Here is a 24,550-nt window from a genome sequence, read left to right on the forward strand (position 1 = left end):
GCCTTGATTATCGTGAACGGCCTCTCCAGTCCGGGGCGGGAGAGGAAGAGCAACCGTGAAGAACATCCTGAATCATGCACATTCCACGCACGACTCTTCAGGAGTGAAAGAAATTCAATTCTTTAAAGCTTGTACTTCCTTTCTGTTAACTGCCATATTCAATTTGGAATTTAACGTACAAAAGGATGAAGGACAAAATGTGTTTTTATTACAAGATAAGTTTCAAAAACGTATTCAAATCAAAGGATTCCAAATCAATGATCACGTCTTCTGCAGAAAGACACATGAAGTTTTCCTCCTTTTGAAAACGATTCTGCTCTTGTTTAGTTTCCACCTGCAGAACTAAACACATCCGACAGCTAAAGTCCAACACAGCTCACTGACCTTCAGCACAACCTTTAATGGTTTAGGCTTATTTCTGGAAGGTAAGTAAAGCCTAACAAGGCGGGAGCTTGTGTACAAAAGTAAAGACTGACATAGAGAACGGGAGGTTACACAAAGGTCAGCTGAGGAAATGGACAACCGAAGGAGAGTAACTGGAGAGGCTGGTCGTCCTGAGAGAAGAGGCTCGGCTCTACATACCCAGAGATAGTAGGTGAACTGCCAGGGCAAAGATGGCGATGCCCTCGTTGTCAAAGGAGCCGGCAACAGAGCGTGAAATATAGCCGGGGAACGATGGCAATGAAGCAGGCCGCCAGCAGCCCCAGCGCCCTGGTTCCATAGCTCACGGGTCAGCAAGAAGGTGGGAGATGGCAGTCAGACCGCTGAACACTGGCGGCCAGAGAAGACCACACATCCCGGATGTGGACTGTGATGTGCAGAAGATTCAACACGTAGTGGATCAGGCCGGCAGTGACCATAACCCTGGATACACCTGGACAGGGGGGCACAGAGACAGAGGGGAGGTGTGAGAACTTCAGCTTCTTGGCCGCTCGTCAGAGCAAACAAGCAAAAGCCAACAAGAGCAGGTAAAAAAACAGCTTTTCCGGTCTTTTAACGTCATCATACAAACCTGGAACGAGTGAAAATCATAATGAACACCAGTTATCGTAGGAAATCAAGGGTTTGATATTAGTGGTGAGGAAGGGTTTAGTGGGAGGACGGGTTTAGTGGTGAGGACGGGTTTTAGTGGTTGAGGACAGATTTAGTGGTGAGGAAGGGTTAGTGGTGAGGACAGATTAGTGGTGAGGACGGTTTAGTGGTGAGGGACAGGCTTAGTGGTGAGGACGGGTTTTAGTGGTGAGGACGGGTTTTAGTGGTGAGGACGGGTTTAGTGGTGAGGACGGGTGTAGGGGTGAGGACAGTTTAGTGGTGAGGACGGGTTAGTGGTGAGGACAGATTTAGTGGTGAGGACGGGTTTAGTGGTGAGGACGGGTTTAGTGGTGAGGACGGGCTTAGTGGTGAGGACGGGTTTAGTGGTGAGGACAGGGTTTAGTGGTGAGGACAGGCTTAGTGGTGAGGACGGGGGTTAGTGGTGAGGACGGGTTTAGTGGTGAGGACGGCTTAGTGGTGAGGACGGGTTTAGTGGTGAGGACGGGTTTAGTGGTGAGGACAGGTTTAGTGGTGAGGACAGGCTTAGTGGTGAGGACGGGTTTAGTGGTGAGGACGGGTTTAGTGGTGAGGACGGGTTTAGTGGTGAGGACGGGTTTAGTGGTGAGGACGGGTTTAGTGGTGAGGACGGGCTTAGTGGTGAGGACGGGTTTAGTGGTGAGGACGGGCTTAGTGGTGAGGACGGGTTTAGTGTGAGGACGGGGGTGAGGACGGGTTTAGTGGTGAGGAGGGTTAGTGGTGAGGGCCGGCAAAACTCTGATTGCTTCATCTCGGTTTGCTTTGAAAACCAACCTGTTAAAAACTACAGGAAAATGGCTGTTTTGGTTCTACACAATTAAATATTGAAATATCAATTTTAAACAGGCTAAATTTTTAAAAACTGTTACAACAGCTGGACCAGCACTTGCAGATATACCAGTGATCTCCATGTTTAACGCTCCTGTTGGGCGTCATCGCTCTTTCAGAAGCAAAAACCTAAAAACCTAAATTAGCCGTTGCTCTCGTGGTGATTTGAAAATCTGTGCTCACCACAAGCGATAATAATATTCCAGTCATTAACTGCACCTGCAGTTTTTGCCTGGGATGAAAACATCAACTACAAGTGTGAAAGAGTTGCCCATAAAGCATGCAGCCAGGGCCTTGGTGGACGGGCTGTGGACGGGCTGTGGACGGGCTGTGGACGGGCTGTGGACGGGCTTTGGACGACAGACAAGCCTTCCTCTCCGTATCAGTGGCTCAGGAAGAGCAACTGACAGTGGTCCTCCGGGGAATGAGAGAGAGCGGGAGAGAAGGGGGAGAGGGGGAGATAACGGGGGAGATAACGGGGGAGATAACGGGGGAGATAACGGGGGAGAGGCCAGCTGCACCAGTCAAGGCAGAGAAGCATCAACATGTCAGGTGAAACTGATACGGGCTTGTCTGTCTTCACACACCACCTGGGCCCGTTAGAGTGCTCCCAGATTAACGTATTATACTAAATTACGAGGACGTCAGCCTCGTCTGCCGATTGTTAATGAAAACGAAGGGAATAAATAAGAGCAGATTCAGGAGCAGCGGATGATGAAACAAGCAGTAGGCAGCAGAGAAGAGCAGCTAAGAGAGGAAACAGGTAAGACAGGTGAGACGGGTAGAGGAGCAGGTTAGAGGGGTAAGACAGGTGAGACGGGGTAAGACAGGTGAGACGGGGTAAGACAGGTGCGACGGGTAAGACAGGTGAGACGGGTATGACAGGTGAGACGGGTATGACAGGTGAGACGGGTTATTAAGACAGGTGAGACGGGTTAAGACAGGGTGCGACGGGTAAGACAGGTAGAGGGGGTAAGACAGGTTGAGGGGTAAGACAGGTTAGAGGGGTAAGACAGGTGAGACGGGTAAGACAGGTGCGACGGGTAAGACAGGTTGAGGGGTAAGACAGGTGAGACGGGTACGGAGGTAAGACAGGTGAGACGGGTAAGTAAAGACAGGTGCGACGGTAAGGGAAAGGTGAGACAGGTGAGACGGGTAAGACAGGTGAGACGGGTATGACAGGTGAGAGGGGTAAGACAGGTGAGACGGGTAAGACAGGTGCGACGGGTAAGACAGGTTAGAGAGGGTAAGACAGGTTAGAGGGGTAAGACAGGTACACAGGAAATGCAGGTAAGACAGGTAAGAGGGTAAGACAGGTTAGAGGGGTAAGACAGGTTACAACAAATGCAGGTAAGACAGGTAAGACGGGTAAGACAGGTGAGACGGGTAAGACAGGTGAGACGGGGTGAGACGGTAAGACAGGTGCGACGGGTAAGACAGGTTAGAGGGGTAAGACAGGTTAGAGGGTAAGACAGGTTAGAGGGTAAGACAGGTTACACAGGAAATACAGTAAGACAGGTTAGAGGGGTAAGACAGGTTAGAGGGGTTACACAGGTGAGACGGGTTACACAGGTGAGACGGGTTACACAGGTGAGACGCAGCCATGACAACGGGGTCACAGACCACAGGTTCCTGAATAGAGGTGAGGGTTATTTCAGTGTTTTCAGCCTGTCATTGGGTCTGGTTCTGTCTCTGCAGCGTCTCCACCAGAGACGAGGCTGCAGTCAGAAGCAGCTCCATGAAACGAGCCCTCGTCCACGCTCACGCACCGTTAAAAAGGTTCGACACAAAAGCACCGACTCCAAATACAGGTGGGGGGACATGAACCGTTCCCAACGCTCGTGCGTTTATCGAGCTCCGTCCTGAAGACGTCCTGAAGAGGGAGAGTTTGACAATTAATGGGGAAGTAGTAACTAATGGTGCTGCTGAACAAAGCAGCACAGTGTTCCACAGTGTTCCACAGTGTTCCACAGTGTTCCACAGTGTTCCACAGTGTCCCACAGTGTTCCACAGTAGTCCACAGTAGTCCACAGTAGGTCCACAGTGTCTGACAGTGTCCCCCAGTGTTCCACAGTGTCCCACAGTGTTCCACAGTGTTCGACAGTGTCCCACATGTTCCACAGTAGTCCACAGTAGTCCACAGTGTCTGACAGTGTCCCACAGTGTTCCACAGTGTCCCACAGTAGTCCCAGTAGTCCACAGTGTCTTGACAGTGTCCCACAGTGTCCCACAGTGTTCCACAGTGTCCCACGTAGTCCACAGTGTCCCCAGTGTCCCACAGTGTTCCCACAGTATTCCACAGTAGTCCACAGTGTCTGACAGTGTCCCACAGTGTCCCACAGTGTTCCACAGTAGTCACAGTAGTCCACAGTGTCTGACGTGTCCCACAGTGTCCCACAGTGTTCCACAGTGTTCCACAGTAGTCCACAGTGTCCCACAGTGTCCCACAGTGTTCCACAGTAGTCCACAGTGTCCGACAGTGTCCCACAGTGTCCGACAGTGTCCCACAGTGTCCCACAGTAGTCCACAGTGTCCCACAGTGTTCCACAGTGTTCCACAGTGTCCCACAGGTGTCCCCAGTGTCCCACAGTAGTCACAGTGTCCCACAGTAGTCCAGTGTTCCACCAGTGTTTCCACAGTGTCCCACAGGGTTCCACAGTGTTCCACAGGGTTCCACAGTGTTCGACAGTGTCCCACAGTAGTCACAGTAGTCCACAGTGTCCCCACAGTGTCCCACCAGTGTTCGACAGTGTCCCCACAGTGTTCGACAGTGTCCCACAAAACGTACATGATTTTAGTAAAAAAAAAAGTTTGTTTTCTTCATTAAAAACACACGAATGACAGTTTTACCATTATTTACTAATGAATAAAGAGCCATTAATGGTGTCGAGGAGAGCCGAGATGTTTGTCCGTCCATTAATCATCGCTGAAGCCGTCCTGTTCTGCTCATCTGTGCAGTCATTTGAAATTCTACACCATCTACAGGACCTAACCCAGAAACCCACGTTCCGTAACATGGCCAGAACACCGGTACCAGCCAGGCCCGTCCCAGGTGATTAAGGTGTGGCTGATGAGAATCCCCTATGACAGATGAGTTTTGGATTTCCATCCTGGAGGCCTCCTGCAGAAGAGAGTCCGATATTGATAAAGACGGAGGCCCTCGCCGCAGCTCCTACCCTGCACCATCTGCTTCAGACCAGAACGTTAATGACATCCCAGAGACAGGCACCAACGACGGCACGTCTCTCTCTCAATCATGCAGAGGGACGTTTGCAAAGGCCCTGCAGGACTGGGGTGTGCGCGAGGAGAGAAGGAAAACAAGACCAGAGGGAATTCCATCCTAATTATAAAGCTTAAGATGGCGTCAAAATGGGGAAATTTGTTATGAGCTAGAAGCTACATGACAACATTGTAGCGATGCCGACATGTAATCAGCTAAAGAGCGGTTTCGCTCCCTTTTATAAGTCATAATGTTCCAAAGACTACAAATCCCTTCTTTCATTTAAAATGAGTGAAAAATGTTTGGCTTTCCAGTTGGACAGCACATGTCATAACTGATTAATTACAAAGGCCGTAAGACTAGTGTGATTGTAATATATCAATTGTTGACAAATTGCCCTGTTGTGACAGTGTTGGATGGAAATCCATCACTTTCGCCACCATCCACTGAAACTTCAATTCTGGACGTGTTCCTTTACACAAATAACTGCTGGTGTAGAACCAACACAAATGCTGCCATAGAAACATCAGAAATTGATGAGGCACTGCCAATATATTTATAGGAAAGTAAGAAGGTGTTTGGAGCAACAGGACAGTTTAATGCTCAACCAGTCAGGATTTAGACGGACCTACACGGCTTTTTCTGTTGACCGCGTGGACTCATTCCTCTTTGGCTTGTAGCCACCCAAAAATCATCTTGTTTTGCTCATTTCCCAACAGCCTCTCCTCAAATCTGACCCTGAGGACTCCATTACCCTCTGTGGCATAAACGTAGATGGAGCAGAACTTACAGTGCCGCCGACGATTCTCCCTAAGGGGTACCATGCCCTTTCGTCAAACCAGTTGAGGAACTCGTAGAAGCCGTTTGTGGTGAGATGGTGCGTTGATCTGTAGTTGAACCTGTCAAAAAAGAAGAAAAAGAGGCCATGCTGAGTAAACCCCCCCAAAAAAACAAGTATATTAAAGAATTACTGGCGGTGTTGCCTGTATAGGAGAGCAATACCCATGCCAACAACTCACACATCAGCTTTCAGTTAAATAGAGACAAATTAGTGCTGATTTCAGATCAAAAGGCTGTTTATTAAAGAGGTACCTGGTCCTACTGCAACCACTGGGGGGTGTCAAGGTGACAGGCAGAAAACCGGCTCATTGCTACAACACAAAAGTATCTCGGAGGAGGGAATAGAGGCAGAAAAAAACCCACCCCGAAATACAAGGAATACTAGTGCAAAGAGTGGAGCTGTGTTCGGCCGAGGGAGTTGGAAAGCTGTCAAGCAACAGAATAAAAAAGCTGACACGGTGGAGAAAACTGCTGGCAAAGAGCAGCAAGCAAGTGTTCAGTACATTTTGAGAGGCACCTTCTCATTGCATGCTCATTAAAGTGGATGGCCCTATGCCACGTTGGAAGGCCTGGATCTCCTCTCAAACCCCGCATTCAGAGAAAAACAAGGCAGATATGCTTTTGTTTGGGATAGAATCTATTCCAGGTCCTCCTTTTTTTTAGATGGAGAGATTAGCCAAAGGGCAAAAGGTGCAGCTCGTGTCAGCAGACTAGAGAGTTAGAAACAGAGTTGGATTTGGGGTTTGCAGAACTGTTTGTGATTATCGATGAACGTGTGTGTGAGCGAGTGTGTCATTAATCAGGGCTGCCTCCACATCACACCTGAACCCACTGTTCCTCATTATTCAGCCAGTCCCATCATGCCCAACACAAGTATTTAGCTCTTAGGTGACAGTTATTGAAATCAAAAAGATCCAGGTTCTTTGCACAGTAGCTGAGCTCTGAATTATTTATTCCACTTATTGCAATGATTGTAACATTAAGATTAATGCGGAGTGGAGTGACCTGCAAAGCTAACCCTAACAGCAGTGTAATTGCCTCCAATAAACGTCATTTGTTACTTTTCAGCTTGATATGAGTGACCACTGCTAATTGTAACGGCCATTTTGATTAAAATGAGTTTCCAGTAAGATTGAAGACCAAAATATGGACGAGGAAGAGCTAAGCATCTGTTCTCCAATGATATTAAGCTGTGATTGTTCTTGGGGTCATTGTGGGTCCTAAAACCTCCCCATTGTGATGTTTGTTGCGTTGTCATTGTGTAGTGAAGCCGATAGCATGTCTGAAATACTGCAGTCAGCACTGGCATTAAAAAGATCTACTGACTTTAATTCTCTTTGATAACAAATACATTAGTCATGAAGAGCAGCCGAGCAGAATGTTCAACTGTGGAAACCCAGATTTATACGAGACGGTGACGGAGTCGATGATGCTTTTGCTTTAGACTGTACGGAGACTCCCAGTTTCCTGGGCATTAATGAAAGGTGACAGAGCTTTTTCCTGCTCGGGTCACTTTAATAGAGAGAATAACGTAATTCACATTAACGTTTACCGCATGGCTGGCAATAGGCTGCACTACCAGGCTGTAAAACACCATTATAACTCCTAATACTGGTGCAAGTGCAATAAAAACCCAAGATTTAACCTCCATAATCATAGCTGTTGATTAATTCATTCGTAATTAATTACAATTCAGAAATATGCCCATTGTTTTCCCTCTAAACGAACCCATGAAGTGGCCCAGGGGTTCGTCTGGCTTTCTCCTGTTACTCTGCTGTCCGTCAAATGCAAAATTAACGTTGATCTACACATGAGTTAGTCCTTAATAATGCATCATGGCATTAATAATTGCAAAAATTACCTGGAGGGATAATTCATTGCTTCTCATTCAGTCATTTTTAATTTTAATGGTAAGGCTGTTCAGTAAAGCCTCCTTCACCCTTGTCATCATCGTCGGCTCATCCCTGCTGTATTTTAGACATCTCAACACTTCAACAATCACTGACAAGACTAATTAGCTCCAGTTCTGTTCAGACTGCGCATGAGTGGCATTAAAATGGCTCCTGCTAAGGGACCGACACAACACAGGTCACACAACTAGACACATCTGACGAATCATCCAGGAACTTCATGGTTTAGGAGTGTGACGATGGTGAGTGGGTTGGAGCTCCTCAGCGGTGCTCAAACAACCCAGAAAAACATGTCAGATTCATCTGTGCCTGTCAAGACCAAGGTGCGTCACCTCGGGTGGAAACACATGTTCTCATTAATCTCTCATTCCATTGCAAAGTTCCTGTGTAGAAACACTTATTTAACTTGAGATAAACTGAGAATCACTTTAAAAACGACCATTGTTCTGTAACCTGTAAAGAAACAAGTGCGGCTTCAATCACCACATCACCCACAGCTGCTGCAGGCAGGAATAGAGGCCTCCACGTGTCGTACATTTAGCCTGGACACTCACACAAAGGGGGGCGACTCTAACGGAGAGTCTTGATCAATCTGTGGGCAGGTGAAGGACACAATGTGAAGACAGAAGTCCAGGCTCAACACATCAGTTCCAGAAGAAATAAATCAATGAGTATCAGCCAGGCAAAGCTGCACGTTCCCATCAGGAGTGGAATGATTGAACAAAAAGACTGTTCAACATCCCATTCAAAACGCTTTAAATCTATTATCCAAACCTATGACACAAATTGAAAATTGTAATTGCAAGATCAGAAACACACCTCAACGTATCGCGTCATCTTTCCAGACCTACCTGCAGCGGCACATGCAAATCTGCTCCTCACTGTATCACAAACGCTTCAATAGGATTACAGCCTCGTGTAATCCGCAGATTGTTGAATTGAGTCATCAACCAATGGGATTTTCAGGTAGGATTACAAAAAAAAAAAAAGAGCACAGCAGGTTTAAGGCACACTGCAGCATCTTATCCAGGAGCTGCAGGAAAAGGTCACAACGGCTCGCTGGAGCCCTGCCAACGTCGTCATAGTGCTGACAGGCCAGAACGCTTGTATCACCTTACAAGATGAGCCTTATCATCTCACACCTTTATCATTGCATTTAACAGTGGGGCGCGCGTGTGTGTGTGTGTGTGTGAGTGTGTGTGTGCTCAATGACCCAGGAAGTGAAATGCATTTTGTGGAAGTGCGATGTCAGTCCAGTTCACACGCAGCCAGACAAGAGAAGGCAAAGATGGGAATAAAGAGAGGCTGGAATTACAGCGCTCGTCTGCCAAAACAGGCACTTCGTTTGGAACGATCACGGTCAGTCGATGTGAGCGTGCACGAGTCCAGACGGACGTCAACAGTTAGGGTGATACAAGTGCTAATTGTAAAAAAGAAATAAATGGAATGATGCTCTTTCCGACGTGCTGGGAAGGCAGCAGCTTCTGGAGAAGTTTTCATCTCCAAATGTGCAGGTTGAGGAAAACAGCACATCTTGTTTTTGCTGGTGTTGCAAATTCAACTGTAAATCAGTGCATCTCTATCTTATACGTGTGGCAATGTAATATAAAAAAAAAAACATCACCATTTTATTTAAATATATAATGGTTAAAAATGAAACCCACTGACTTTGTGCATTCTTAGTTCTGCCTGTGTTACCATGGACACGCTGCTCTTATATCAGTATAAAATCAAATACATTTGTTCAAATAATTCTTCCAGATGTGTTGAAAGGGGGAATGAACATCACAGAGTGATGATGTGTAACTACAGCAGTCAATCCTACATAATCCATAAGAGCAACTAAAATGGTGCCTGGAACCAGATGTTCACAGTGAAACATAAGGAAAAGAAAACCAGAGAGAAGAAAAGGGTGGGTTAAGGAGTTAAGGGGTTATGGGTTAGGGGTTAAGGGTTAAGGAGTTAAGGGGTTATGGGTTAAGGAGTTAAGGGGTTAAGGAGTTAAGGGGTTATGGGTTAGGGGTTAAGGGTTAAGGAGTTAAGGGGTTAAGGGTTAAGGAGTTAAGGGGTTATGGGTTAAGGAGTTAAGGAGTTAAGGGGTTAAGGAGTTAAGGGGTTATGGGTTAGGGGTTAAGGGTTAAGGAGTTAAGGGGTTATGGGTTAAGGAGTTAAGGGGTTAAGGAGTTAAGGGGTTATGGGTTAGGGGTTAAGGAGTTAAGGGGTTATGGGTTAAGGGTTAAAGGGTTTTAAGGGTTAAAGGGTTAATTAAGGGTTATATCACAGAAGCAACTGACCCATTAATGGACCCATTGTGATTTCTGTACCAACACCATCCATGTGGAACTCCAGAACACCTGAGCCAGACTCCTTTGTTTATTAACCACCGAGCAGGTGCAGGTTCCAGCTGGGAGGTTCCTAGTGCCTCCGCATCATCACCATCTCACTCCGTCTGCTCTCACCAACAGCTCACTGAGGATTTGGGAAAAAGCTCCCTGTGACACGAGTGCAGCCCTGGACGAGCCGCCAGCTCATCCCGGGACATTAGCTAAGCATTCTGGGGTTCGCCAACTTGCTCAAGAGCACCTTGGCATTGCTCTGAAGGTGTCCTGTCACCTCTCACCGGGGCTTGAACCAAGAACCCTCGGCTCCTCAGTGTTGTTAGACCCATTTTTCTGAATGTTTCCCCGAGATTCTAGCGAACGTAGACGTGTCCTCTCTCTTCCGACAACGTTAAAAACATTTTTGCAGAGCAGTCCAGGTAAACGTGGCCGATGGACAGCCCATCAAAGTGACCGAACAACAACGCTTGAAGAATAATCAGTTAAACAGTGACGGATTAAATCAATAGAATAAATGAATGGGCTCTGACAACAGCAGGGCGTGGTAATAAAGGGAGCGAAGGCTCTCTAACGAGAGGCTCCTGAGATAGAACCCATCACTGACAGCACCACTCATCAACAGCGGTGCCACCTCACACGCAGGAATGCAGGGTCCCCTTACTCATGCTGGCTTGGTAACAAGTGGTCATTACGGGAAAGAACGGAGAACCGAGCCAGGCAGGTAACCAGGAGGGCTCCACATCAGAGTTTATTCTGCTGGGAGCACGCTTACGCTGGGAAACCTGATCATCAGGTCTGATCATCACGATCCAGTGAGGGAAACAAGCCCATAAATATTTCAGGGATTAAACCAATGACCGTGAATCAAAGCAGCACGGTTTCATGACATCCTGTCAAAACAGTTTGGGACTGAAAACATCCCTCAAAATGGTCCGAACCGCCTTTAAACGATTTCATTATTGCCCTAATGCCGACTGCTTTGATCGGATCCCTGGAGATTGGCGTTTCCTCGGAATACCGTCCATCCCGCCATGATTTCTGCTTCCTGAACAACCGGCGCTTGATTTAGAACAGAAACGCCTTTGAAACAAAAATGGTTTAAAAGCAACTGGAGTTTGTCCTTTAAGTCCATTTGGAAAAGTAATGAAATTTATAAGGAAAGCGACCGTCCCCAGAGCCAAGCGCCTTATTTCATCTGCAGTGTGTAAATCAAAAGAAAGATGAAAGGCACACAGATTCCACATTTAGCCAAGACGTCCACCTGGGAGAGGCTTTTCTTCTATCCCAACCCACTGTTGCCATCCCATAAAAGAGGGAAAGCACAGGGATTGCCAGGCAGAGAAGGAAGAATCCCAGAGAAATGGAGTAATTACTGACACAAAGAACTTCGCTGGCACATCAGATGACTAATCAATCGACTAACCGAGACAGGAACAAGCAGCAGCACTAATAATCAGCACAGGCTGGGCGCTCATCGGATACTGGCACAGACTGGGAAACCACTGGAATCGGGAGATTATGGAAGCACAGAGACGGACTCCAGACTGAGAGTCCTGCAGTCAGGTGAGCTGAGGGCGGCTGGCTATATCCTCACCTTAAAACTCTGGCTCTCGTCCTCCAAACCTGCCTGAGGAAAGAGTGGATAGTGGCGGCGTTTCCTGGGAAATAACCACAAACGTGAGAAAGGAACGCTGAAGCTCCCAGTTCAGGGAGCACAGAGCCGAGCCAACGAGCACCTGAGATGTTTAAGCTCTAACTCATCTCTGCTGATAGGGGTTTCTCTCAGCAATAACTCCAATTAAAATAAATATTATTTTATTTTAAACGGATGAACATTTTTACTTTTCTTTTTTTAAATCATTGACCGATCTCTACATAAATTAGAGATAAAAATTAGATACCATATATTAGGATTGAAACTTTTTTTTCAAGAAATCTGAGTAGCTCAATTAATTAATCAAGGAATTTTCTCTGCCTTGATTAATTAGGCATGTAATTAAGTATTTCCCAAGGACTACTTTTAACGTAGCGCAATGACCTGACGTCGCCCACGCAAATGAAGGAGGAAGCAGAAACGTTTGGTGGAAGGAGCGGGAAGATCAATTATCGAAATATTCGATAGCCCTGAAATAAATAACAGACTCAAAGATCTTTGATGAGAGCGTTTAGGTTGGAGATGCAATGACCAGACTACAGAATAATCCCAAAGGAAGCTCGCTTGATGCTTCATAAGCCGCGATGCTCGTTAACGATCGAGCTAACGCTCCTCACCACAGGCAGCTTCGCTTTGCAAAGCACAGAAAAGCGACACCGTCTAAACCGGTGATTGCGTGCACAATTCCGTGCATTCAAAACGAGACCAGGCAGGCGTTCTGTCGTGAGGGGCTCCATTTGGGAGCTGATGTTCATCAGAGGAACGAAAATGAGCCTTTTGTCGTTTCTCACGGCCACGTGCCAACAGGAGTCTCCACAGGTTTGGTTCAGGTGAGCTGCTCATTATTAGGCCAGGAGCACTCCTCGTGCACTTCAGCAGAGATGTTCAGTTACGTTACGCCGTCTCCAGCACGGCTCTTATAGAGTCGCAAAAACCTGATTGGACCCAATTCTCCACAACTCAACAGCAGTGCTGGTTAAACAGGCCCGTGACGGATGCTCCGGGAAGGCTGTGACCTCACCACTGCCACAAACTATTTCACTTAAAACCCAAAGAAAACACGGGTCCTTGTTACTTTAAACCCAACGATCGGCTCTTTTTTAAAGTCCTGTCATGGATCAATGTGGACCACAGAAGTCGCTAAAGACAGAAGAGAAAGAAAATTGATAACAAACAGGTTCTGCAGTGAGATGAACAGAACTAACTTTGTATAAGTAGACGGCAGTTTAGTCGCTGATGTTGGGAAGGACATGAAGGAATGTCCAAGCATTGTCCCTCGATACTGGACATCATTCTCTCCGTCGCCTCTGGCCCTTTTTATTCCATTTTAAATTACAAAATTTGTCTCCTCATGGTGACAAGCAGCCAAAGAGAGGACTCCTGATGAGCTGCCTGATTGAACAGCAGCCGAGGAGGTGCAGGAGGAGGAGTGGTCCCTCTGTAAGTGCCTGATGCAGCTGCAGACAGATGTCACCAGGCCCACAGACCTGCAGCTCTGCCTCATAAAAACGGTTACGCAACACCTTTGCCTTCAGGCCTGAAGGAGGGGAATGGTTTGATTCCTAAAGGGGAAGAAAAGATCCTTTTTTTAACCAGTTCAGTCGTGACCTAGCGTGACTCACTATCTATTTAGCCCGATATCACCAGCTAGTCTCGTTTCTTTCTGAGCACATTTCATGCCTGGATAGTCTGGAATGCACAGATGGAAGCTGTTTTTCTGTTTCAATAAGAGTTGAACAGATCATGTTTAATACTTGTCTACCGGCGTAGAAACCTCACGATTATCTTTTATTGTTATTTATCACTAATGGAGAGGTTTGGGTGAACCGTGATGCCAATGAGAACTTGTTTCGCCGGGTTAGGAGGTGGGTCTGAGGGGGGTCTGATAGAGGCTGAAGCCTCAGCTGTGCTCAGGACTGTTCTTTAAAACCTCTCTCCTCACTAATGTCCTGAGCCAAATCATCATCTTAAAATCCAACAAAGCTTTTTAAAACAAAGATTCTTAAATCTGACAGGTGCAGGCGGAGCTCCAAGGCAGTCTCCTCCGGGATCAAAGGTCACAGGTTGACGTAAACGATTCAAGAGATAAGATGCGTCTTCCTTTCCAGGTGTAATGGAAGCCTGTTCCCGGATGGAGGGAGGCCAGAGATTCATGTGCTGAGAATCCACAGCTGCTGAAGAATATATGCACGTAATATATGCAACATCATGAGTTGATCATTTTTTATACAGGCAGAAATTTCCTGGGCGACCAAAGTAAATTACATCAACTTTCCATCCATCAACTTATTTTATTCTGAAGCAGCAAAAGTACTGTTAAAGCTCAACGCACCCAAAAATAAACAGGAGAATATTCACTACTTTACAAAAAGGAGCCTGGATTTAAACCAGGAGAACATTCTGGCATCTCCTTGGCAACCGCATGGAGCCGACTCAGCACAAATCCTGCCAAACCACTTGCTGGTCATCGAAACTACAAAAATGGCCGTGTTCTGGAAGACTGGACCTCCAACCCAGCAAACTACGGTGACGTCCACACTGCTTTCAAAGGTGACCTGAAGCACAAATGTCTCAACGGACAAGTATTGATTTCTCTGACTGTGACCGCGGCCCGAGCAGCCAGGTCGCGTTAAAAGCAACTTTGACGTCTTTGGGGAACGGCTAACGAGAGTGAAAAGCAACTTTGACGTCTTTGGGGAACGGCTAACGAGAGTTAAAAGCAACTTTAACGTCTAACGAGAGTCCCATGACAATGATAAACATGGACGACGGCGATGAGCGAGATGACTACGTCTTGCTGCTGCATTGGAATTATCCAGGTTTGGGATCAATAACTACATCTATATAAGCATCCATCCATGCAGACTTCATTAGTATTTAGGGTGATGCTTCGTTGCCAGCCGTGCGTGCGGGTCGTTTCAAACGGGGGGGCTTTCCACATGGCCGTCTGCAGACTGGCCACATTTAAACATGTGACCCCAGGAGCCAAAGAACAACCCTGATCCTGGAGGGAGGGGGCAGAATGGCTGTGGGACGAGGGAGCAAGGGTGAACGTGTTTTGAAGATTCGCCTAGACTGGAAGGAAAGGTCCAAAATAAAACATCCCAGTAAGTCGGCTCTGTCGTCTCTCTGAAAAAAGGCTGGATTGAATTGAATGATGAAGTGAAATGTAGCAGTTTCACCATCAAAACACAGGAAAAGACAAACGCCCGACTCGGAACTATAATAAAAAAACAAGATCAGGCTTCAGACCGTGTATCAACCATAAAGGGGATCACACACACACACACACACACACACACACACACACACACACACACACACACACACACACACACACACACACACACACACACACACACACACACCACACACACACACACACACACACACACACACACACACACACACACACACACACACACACACACACACACACACACACACACACACACACACGTGACTTGAGCTGAGCCAAAGCTGAAATTCCACTTTCAGACACTCAGGAATTTTAAACTGGGAATAACAAATACGGACCAGATCCACGTCAGTGCCGGTGAAATTACTGAAATTACTATTAATTATTGAGGTCCAGCACGTCTAGCTTCATGCTTGCAACTGCAAAGGATGATGGGATGTATTGTTTGGTCAGGGGGTATTAGCTGTCCACTACTTTTGACACTGTATTGTGGGATAGCCTGGTTACACCATCTACTTTACATTCACACCCCCCCCCCATCACAGGGGTCGGTTTCAGCTTCAGTACTAACTCTCAGTCCTAATGCCCTGAAACAGGATAGACAGTCAAGTTATTGTGACATAAAGGTCAGTGGATTTGAGTAAACTCCATCTTCTTCACAGACAGAGATGATCCAGCTGTGCAGAGAAGAGAACCTGGTGGAATCTTTGGTCTCTTTCTAGCTCTTCTGAGCAATTCATTTTCCGTGAGTGCAATGACAACACACATTAATCCAGCCTTTGAAAAAACAACTGTATTTATTCTATTTTTTATCTGCAGGCAATGAATTGAATGTGTGATGAAGCTATAATCTCTCAACAGAATGTGAAAGATCTTCATTGGATTGACGTAAGGCTGAAACAGACCCACTGACGCCTGCTGTGAATTGCCTGAAGCTGTGAGTCCCGTTATTCTCAGAGCTCATCTTAAACAGAGTTTTCCTACGAGCAGGTTAGTGCAGCAGAAAAGCCCAGATTACCCCAGGGAGAGCCATTTTGAGGGAGCGCTTTCCTGAAAAATCCAGTCATGATGGAAGAACAATTGGTTGCTTTTGTGTTGTGACCAAACACCCAGAAATGAAAAGGAATTGACTGGCTTCATACTTTCATTCTGGATTTAGCTGGAGTCTCTTAAATACGTTACAGTTGAGAAAGCTCCAAAACTACAACAAAAGAATGATAGATGTGTGCGCCTGGATACTAAACGGCAACATTCATCACAGCAGAAACAACAACTACATCATCGAAAGAGGTAATTCGAGGGTAGAAGGGTTGAAAGGGAAAGAGTGCTTTCACAAAGACAGGATTAGGTGGACCCGCTTCAGGTTTAGGACCAAGTGTGGTGTGGTTGAACCCAAGGGTCACTCCGGTGCGCACCAAAACTGGTCCCTGGACTCTGGGCCCTGGACTCTGGGCCCTGGACTCTGGGCCCTGGACTCTGGGCCCTGGACTCTGGGCCCTGGACTCTGGGCCCTGGACTCTGGGCTCAAGACGCAAGTCCAAAAAGCAAGTTTTAATTGGTGCTAATGCAGCTCTAAATCAGACCAAACGTGCGCCCTCACCACAGAGCCCAGCCTTTACCTCAACACGAGCGTGACGTCATGACAACCGACTGTTTCCATCACATGATGATGGTAAACCCATCAAGCCTCCACTGCAGTGTTCATATCAGGCTGGGCTCACCGGGGTTAATGGCAGGCGAGGTGCAGCCAGACTACCTGCCAGCCGCTCTACGTGATAATCGAGACGATATGACAAGTGCCTGATGGGCCGGCGCAGACCGACAACCTCTTCCAGCTGTCACTCTGTCCTGCTCAACGTGTCCGTCATTTCTCCTCCTCTGCCGAGGGCGCCGCGCCACCCGATCCTCCCATCTACTGCTCAGGCGTTTGTTCTAGAATAGAGAGCAACCACATCGAGCCAATTCCTTTTAGCAACAATGAATCAGAGCAGCTAAAACCAGAACAATCTGAAATTCTGTCCAAATAGCAGCATCGCCCTTCGATGCCACGGTACAAACAATCGGACCACCATCGGACACGGTGTTTCACCTGTGCCACAACGTTTGCATATGGGATGGATCCAATTAGTCCAATAAATATGGTATTCGATCTAACGTCTAGATCTTTGGCACAGCAGATGGAGCCTTACGGCCTCGGATGCATGATCCATATATGGGGTCAACACCGTGAGACTAAACAGGCAGACGATGAATCTTTTTATTCATTCCAACAATCCTAACAGTCACAAACACCTTTTATGGTCGAGGAAGGTTTTTCTTTGACTACGATGAATGCATTTATTTACAGTTCTTCAACTCAGTATTTAAGGAGGATTTTGCAGCCATTTTGAAACCAAAGCCAAAAAGAACAGAATATCCAGGAAATAACCAACGTTTTTTTCCTTCTTGTTAGAGTTTGACTCTTGCTCCGAGTGCTGGTTTTCAAACGCGTCACATCTGCTTTTTGATGGAGACATTGTGAACCTGTGAATCGGAGGCTCTGCTGCACCGAGTGGGTACGAGCACACGCAGGGTGTGTCTGGGTGGCAAAGGCTGCTGTCTGAGGCTCCACAGATGCTGTCTGAGGCTCCACAGATGCTGTTTGAGGCTCCACAGATGCACCAGACACGGGAGGACTTGGACGCTTCCAGAACATCGTTAGCTGGCACAGCATTAGCGCCGCTGATGAGTTCCTTGGCTCAAAAGCTGCAGTAGTATTTGTTGATTACAGCATTTGGCTTTTAGATGAAAGGCTGGATCCACATGCATCAAAATCCATAATATCTAAATCTATACATCTATAAAACCAAACATAATCCATAAAAATTGGTACTTGGCAAATCATTGATTTGGATCTTTTACAAGGGTGTTATCTCCCAGAATGCTGCTCAAAGAGCAAAATACTCTTTCAAGCGTTTTGAGCAATATTGTGAGCAAATATCCAAACCTTCAAAGGTCCCGACGGACGGAGGGAAGCGTGGCCGTCCGACCCACGCTGCCCGCTCCAGTGGCCCGAAAGTCAGGCTAAATAAATGCAACAAGAAGGTTGTTTTGAGATCAACACACTCTCGAGTCGCGGGGTCAGTATCATTAACAGCCACTTGGTCAGCAGGTCCACAAAAACCAGATGTGGAGAGGCAGCCGGTCGATATCGCAGCACTTTGCAAATGCAAACTAAATTTGAACAAATCTTTTCTCAAATCCATAAGAATCTGGGTTCATTTAAAGCTACATTTACAAAGAAATGAAACATGGTTTACTCTGATTTACTCCGTGCTCCTTTCTAAATAGAGAAAACATTCATTAGCTGTGTTTAACGACTATGAAATGCCTTAAATATATTTGAACAACTTCACTGAAGAGGCGGTTGTAAAGTGATTAGAGGATAATCGATTTAACGTGAGGCCAAAGCCAAAAACATCCCTCAGGTCTTTACTGACTGATCGAAACAAAGCACGTATAGATGGACGCGCAGCACGCCACCGGACGATGAAGCGGTGTTTAGCACAACTGAATCTGAGCGAAACACAAAAGCCTTCCTAAAGCCGGAAGCCTGGCAGGCGTTCGTCTCCTCCCTCTTGCGTTGCCCCGCACAATCCTACAACTGCTCCCATCAATTCTCTCTCCTCTCTGAAGGCAGGTGCACCCTCCCACAAAGCTGCACGCCGCCTGGTGTCAGAGAGAGGAGAGGGGTGCACGATGAGGCACAAATCCCCTCTCTTTTCCCATGGGCCCACTCTCGCCCCACACCAGCAACAAAGCATGGAGCAATACTTCAAAGCTGAGATGAGAAGGCAGACGGAGCAGGACGGAGCAGGACGGAGCTGCCCTCTCATCTTCTGCAGTATCCACAGAATCACAGCAACATTCCGTGGGATTATTGGAGCTTTGGTTAGAAACGCTGGAGACAGAGTTGGACGTAGCCCAGTGACACAGCCCCCTCTATTATTGATCATGTATGGATTTATTATTGATCCGAGGATCATCGACAGCAGGTTCCCATGTGAGAACCAGCGTGGTTACACTTTAATGTAGGCCAACAGCAACTCGGAATCTCTCGGGACTTTTAGTGAATTTGCATTTTGGAAGCACAAACATTGTCCACAGCATCTAAATACAGTGAAGTGACGTTCCAAACGTTGGGAAGGACGCAGCCTCGCCATACACGCTTGCTTAGGTGGTTTCAGACAGCCATGCAGCTTTTCTTCCCCATCATGACATTCAAACAGCTCTCTGTGGGGGGCAGGGCTCATACACACTTCCAGTGCTGATTCCTAAAAACTTTTATACCCTCTAAAATGAAGAAGGCAAAACTCATTTGCAAAGATGCCAACAACCAAACTGGAGACTGTGCAAGAAGGGATCGCGCTCCATGATTACATGAGTAATTTGATACTAGCTAAAAAGGCCTGTGAAACTGAAATGTGCAAATGAGCATCCACACTCAAATACTGCTGTCGATGTGCACCTGAGGACGTTCGTCATCTGTTCATCAACACTGCACCACCTTCTCATGTCCATTATCCACCCATCAAGGCACATTTGACTCCTGTGGCCTCGGGGCTGCTGACGAGTGCCATTCGTTACGAGGAAATCTTGCAAACCCGTTCAGGGCGGCGAGATGAACCCGGCTGGCAGGAGGACTGAGAACAACTGCATCAGCTCCCCACTGTTGCACCTCACACCGTTACAAAGCCATTGTATATTCTTTCTACCCTAAGAAGCATCTTTACAGAACAGCCAGTGTGGAGTAAAACTACAGAAATGCAGCAATTTTAAATAAGATGTTCTTGTTGAGATAGAAAAAGAACTGGACAGAAATCTCAGCTTACATTAATGCAGGTCAGCACATCGGAGAGCAAAGCAGAAAGGAGCGACATCCATCAACGTGTGCTCTTCTTCACGCGAGGCGAAGGTGTCAGAGAGCGTGAGGCACCTCCTGACCCCACCAGCCGAAGGTTCACCGGAGCAGATTTACTGCTGGTGACCAGGAGATCACACGCAGGTTGGGTTCACAGCGATGGAAATAATAGGTAGCAAGTCCCCAGGTGAGGACAAACCAGCAGATAAAAGTGTTATGGAAGGGAAACAGCTATTTATCTCAATGTTTACCAGTCCAACCTTCTGCAGGAAGAAGAATGCTAACATGCGTAACGAGCCACTTACTGCTCATCCTATTGCTGAATATTTCATAAGCAGTTGGACAGTCAATCGAGGGTTTAAGCAGGGATCACAGCTTCAGCCCCGAGTCTGGTAGGAAGATCAATCATGACTTAGTCTCCATTTTCCCACACTAGTGCACACCAGCTAATGTACTGCTGCACCAGCAGCTGCTCCTGAAGGAGCCCCGCCCGCTGTAGGAAAGGTAGAGCTCCAAGAATATGCCTGCATACACTACGAGCCCCGTTACCCTCGCTAGCTTTTTGAGAACACAACAAAAGCCAAGGTGGTAACGTCACTTCCCCAGAGATCCGATTTACATAGCAGCAAAAAAGCAGCAGAGGCAACAACCAGAGAAGCTTTGAGGTGTTTGATGACACCCAACCGTTAGCCAGCACATCCAAAAACGTGGATGCCATCCCTCGCGTCAAGCGTTCGATCCCAACCCTTGCTTTTTTTCTTTTGTTAAAACGTTAAGGGATCTGAGGCTTTCTAGAGCTTTTGTGCCTTGTAATCCTAAATGATTGCCCTTAAAGAAGCAGGACTTTCCTGCATATTAAATACATTTGGTGGCTGCTCCCACTTAAAATGAGACGTTTGCAGAAGGGTGTCATCATTCCACAGTATATCTACTGCTGGTATAGTACTGGTATATCTACTGCTGGTATAGTACTGGTATATCTACTGCTGGTATAGTACTGGTATAGTACTGGTATATCTACTGCTGGTATAGTACTGGTATATCTACTGCTGGTATAGTACTGGTATATCTACTGCTGGTATAGTACTGGTATATCTACTGCTGGTATAGTACTGGTATATCTACTGCTGGTATAGTACTGGTATATCTACTGCTGGTATAGTACTGGTATATTTACTGCTGGTATAGTACTGGTATATCTACTGCTGGTATAGTACTGGTATATCTACTGCTGGTATAGTACTGGTATATCTACTGCTGGTATAGTACTGGTATATCTACTGCTGGTATAGTACTGGTATATCTACTGCTGGTATAGTACTGGTATATCTACTGCTGGTATAGTACTGGTATATCTACTGCTGGTATAGTACTGGTATATCTACTGCTGGTATAGTACTGGTATATCTACTGCTGGTATAGTACTGGTATATCTACTGCTGGTATAGTACTGGTATATCTACTGCTGGTATAGTACTGGTATATCTACTGCTGGTATAGTACTGGTATATCTACTGCTGGTATAGTACTGGTATAGTACTGGTATCGTACTGGTATATTTACTTTAAATTTGTGCATTCAGGTGTCAATATGAAGCTGTGCCACAAGATTTGTGTCTGAGACAAAGAAGTAAATCAAATAAACTCCCTCAAGCAACAACTCAGAAAATACCTTCATAAATCAAAGTTTGACCTTAGCATTGGTTTATGGTGCCAAACCACCCTTAAAAATAGGGAATTCTGAAGGATGTCAACACCAACATGCCAAAGAAGACTCAGGAAAGTTGAAAATAATATCAGAACATCAGAAATGTCAGTTGCAGCGATTGAGGCATCGCAACAGGCCGTCCGGGTCGGTTCCATTGGCATAAGCCACCTAGTTAGTTTGGAGGTTATGGTAACGACACACCAGGACTGTGTCACACCTGTAAAACCCCGAATCGATGGTATTGAGGGCTGCTGAAGGGCTCATTAAATGCATGTAATCATTTCACCTGCAGACAGCGAGTTATTTTCACAGGGGTAAAAGCACAAAGGTGCAGAGCTGACATAAAGGTGCAGCTCCCCCTCGGCGCTCCTCGCTGGGGTCCCTACTGTGCATGCTAAACAAAGTTGGAGCTGCAGGTGGAGCTTCCTCCTGCGCCTCCGTGCATCTATTATTCAGTTACTCCTGGAGAATAAAAGCTTTAATAGTTGAGCGAGTCTTCCAACTGACCGAAGTAGCTTAGACTAAAGTTCCACTCTAGGTGACTGACCTTCTGGACATCAACCTGGTTCCAACTCCAACATTCTCTTCTCGAATAAGCAAACAATCGCGTCCACAATCGCGACTTTTGCACAAGACTGCGCGTAATGAACGCAATTTTCGGTGGAGCGTTTCAACGCTCATCTTATCAGCTTATGTTATCTTATCAGCTAGCTTACCATGGATCAAACTCGTGGATGATGCTCTCGAACCGGATAACCGCGAAAAGTCTGGAGCTGAATGCTGCCAGGCAGGCCAGAAAGAGGATGCTGAAGGAGAGCAGCGACTGCCACCCCGCCGGCTGTGTCAGTCCGCCAGACAGGCCTCCTTTGCCGCCTCCTCCTCCCGCGGCACCGGCTCGGCTGTTCCCGTGCCCCGAGCCTCCGGAATTGTTGAAAGCTTTGTGCTTGCCGTCGCTGGCTGCGTGCTGCTCCGCCATTTCTGCGCGCGGTGTCGGCTGAATTTGCTCGCGCGTCCCTCCTGGCACGCTCCGGCGTCTCCCTCCGCTCCGCACAGTCGAAAACTCCTGTAGTTTGCAGCCACTCTCGTCCACCGGTCTGCTCGTGGGAGTTCTGCGGATGTCTGAGTGTTTTAATTGGGCACCACAGCTTGCGAGAACAGCCAGTACATCCCGGAACGATCACTCGTGCGCCACATCCCGATCACCGAGCCTGCCTCGCAGCCGTCAACTCGCTACACGATTGAACGCCGGTGGAAAGGGGCGGGCTACATTTCGGAGGCGTGGCCTACGAAGCTCTGTCGGCTTCTGATAGGTCAACAGCTTTAAGGGGGCGGACTTATAGGTGTTTTGACCAGTCAGAGAACAGTGCTAGTTAAAGTGACAAATTAATCCACCAATGAAAATTCAATAAAGTGGGCTACAAATGATTGAAATGAGGATTATCTCCGCCCGTGTTTAAATTTAAGTCATTCTGGCGCTCACTGTGAATAAAAACCTTATTAGTCTGTTTGCAATTAGTCATATTGAATGGAATAAGTCTTTTTTTGTGTGTGTTGAGATAGTGATAAATAAAACGGCACTTTAAATACAGAAAGCGTGTTTTGCAGGTGTGTTTAAGTAAATACTGAACATTTGTGCATTATGCTGTTGTCCTTGGATGCCCTGAACATGCTGGTTGGGTGGTAATAAAGACTGATGTGTCTCATCAATTCATGTCCCCCAGCAAACGCAGGAACACACCATTTATCATTTTCTTTAATCAGAATATACCTGAACAACTTTCACCAAAACCCCCGAGGAGCCTACATTTGAAGAAGACACCTGTTTTTGAACATTTGAAATAAATGCTGTGGTTTTGATTGATTGGACACATTCATTTTGAACTACGTCATATAACTGAGTCACAAGATGAAAGTGTTTTTCATTTATTTGATATGTGATTCTCTCCCAGAAAGCAAAGGCCCTCTTTTCTTTGTAATGTGATAAAGAATCCAAATTTGTTCTGAAAGCTTTCGCTCATCCTTTTAAACATTTGCTAATTTCAATGAAGTTGATGGCATAAATCTCCTGCCAATACTATATCTACACACACGGTGAGTATTGTAGAACTGCATTATTATTATATGTGTGTTTGAGGATATTGTGTTATATTTCCAAAACTTTCACAACCAACTTTTACATACATTGCATAATTGTCTCTTTACATTTAACAGCATGTTGAATGTGAACAGCATGTTCAACAGCACGTTGTATGCAAAAAAAAATCTTTGACAATCCCATTGGACCAAATCCTCAATTCCATTTTAGACTTTTTACATTTAATCTTCCCCCAAAAAGATCCGGATTTAAGACCCATAAATGAAATGTTTGTGTAAAAGACTGAGACGGTGTTTGATCCAGCTTAGTACATATTTCAGCTGAGGCTACATCTATTAGAGGGATAGGAGGAGATAAAAGGAAGATGAGAATGCAGAGTTAGAGGAGGGAGAGATGAAAGAATGATCATGAAAAAGAGAAAAAGGATGATTATGAAAATTGATAGGGCGGTTAGGTAGAGAACATGGAATGTTCTACATAAATGAGAGGTTTACACACCCACACACATATTGTGGAAGGAGAGACAGCAAAACAGTCTCTCTCTCACACACACAAGTGTGCACACACAAACACATCAACACGTGCATACTGATTAGTATAGCCACTGTGCATTCATTCACACTTGCACACAAGATCATTGCTCATGTTTCTGCCGTGATGAGCACCTCTCCATACCTTTTAAATGCTGAATGGATGACCTTTGAGACAAATACTAATGCAGTCTGTGAAGACTGCTTTAGTTGCAGGCATCGTCCAAAGGCCAAGCCCAGATGAAAGCTAGCTAAAATGA

The 24,550-nt window shown here is 46.3% G+C and overlaps 1 protein-coding gene across 1 annotated transcript in view; it reads right to left on the minus strand.

Annotated features, from left to right (window-relative positions):
- LOC101073975 (STT3 oligosaccharyltransferase complex catalytic subunit B) overlaps nt 1-22,911 on the minus strand; it is a 44,782-nt gene extending 21,871 nt beyond the window's left edge. Inside the window, 9 exon segments of the mRNA XM_029844695.1 lie at nt 583-603; nt 605-670; nt 672-704; nt 706-744; nt 746-775; nt 777-862; nt 865-874; nt 5,907-6,015; nt 22,382-22,911. Of these exon segments, the coding sequence (XP_029700555.1) occupies nt 583-603; nt 605-670; nt 672-704; nt 706-744; nt 746-775; nt 777-862; nt 865-874; nt 5,907-6,015; nt 22,382-22,641 (654 nt within the window). The 5' untranslated portion in view covers nt 22,642-22,911.
- Nucleotides 22,912-24,550: the final 1,639 nt, after the last annotated feature.

This window comes from Takifugu rubripes, chromosome 12, assembly GCF_901000725.2.
Source record: "Takifugu rubripes chromosome 12, fTakRub1.2, whole genome shotgun sequence".
In the NCBI taxonomy this organism is placed as follows: Eukaryota; Metazoa; Chordata; class Actinopteri; order Tetraodontiformes; family Tetraodontidae; genus Takifugu; species Takifugu rubripes.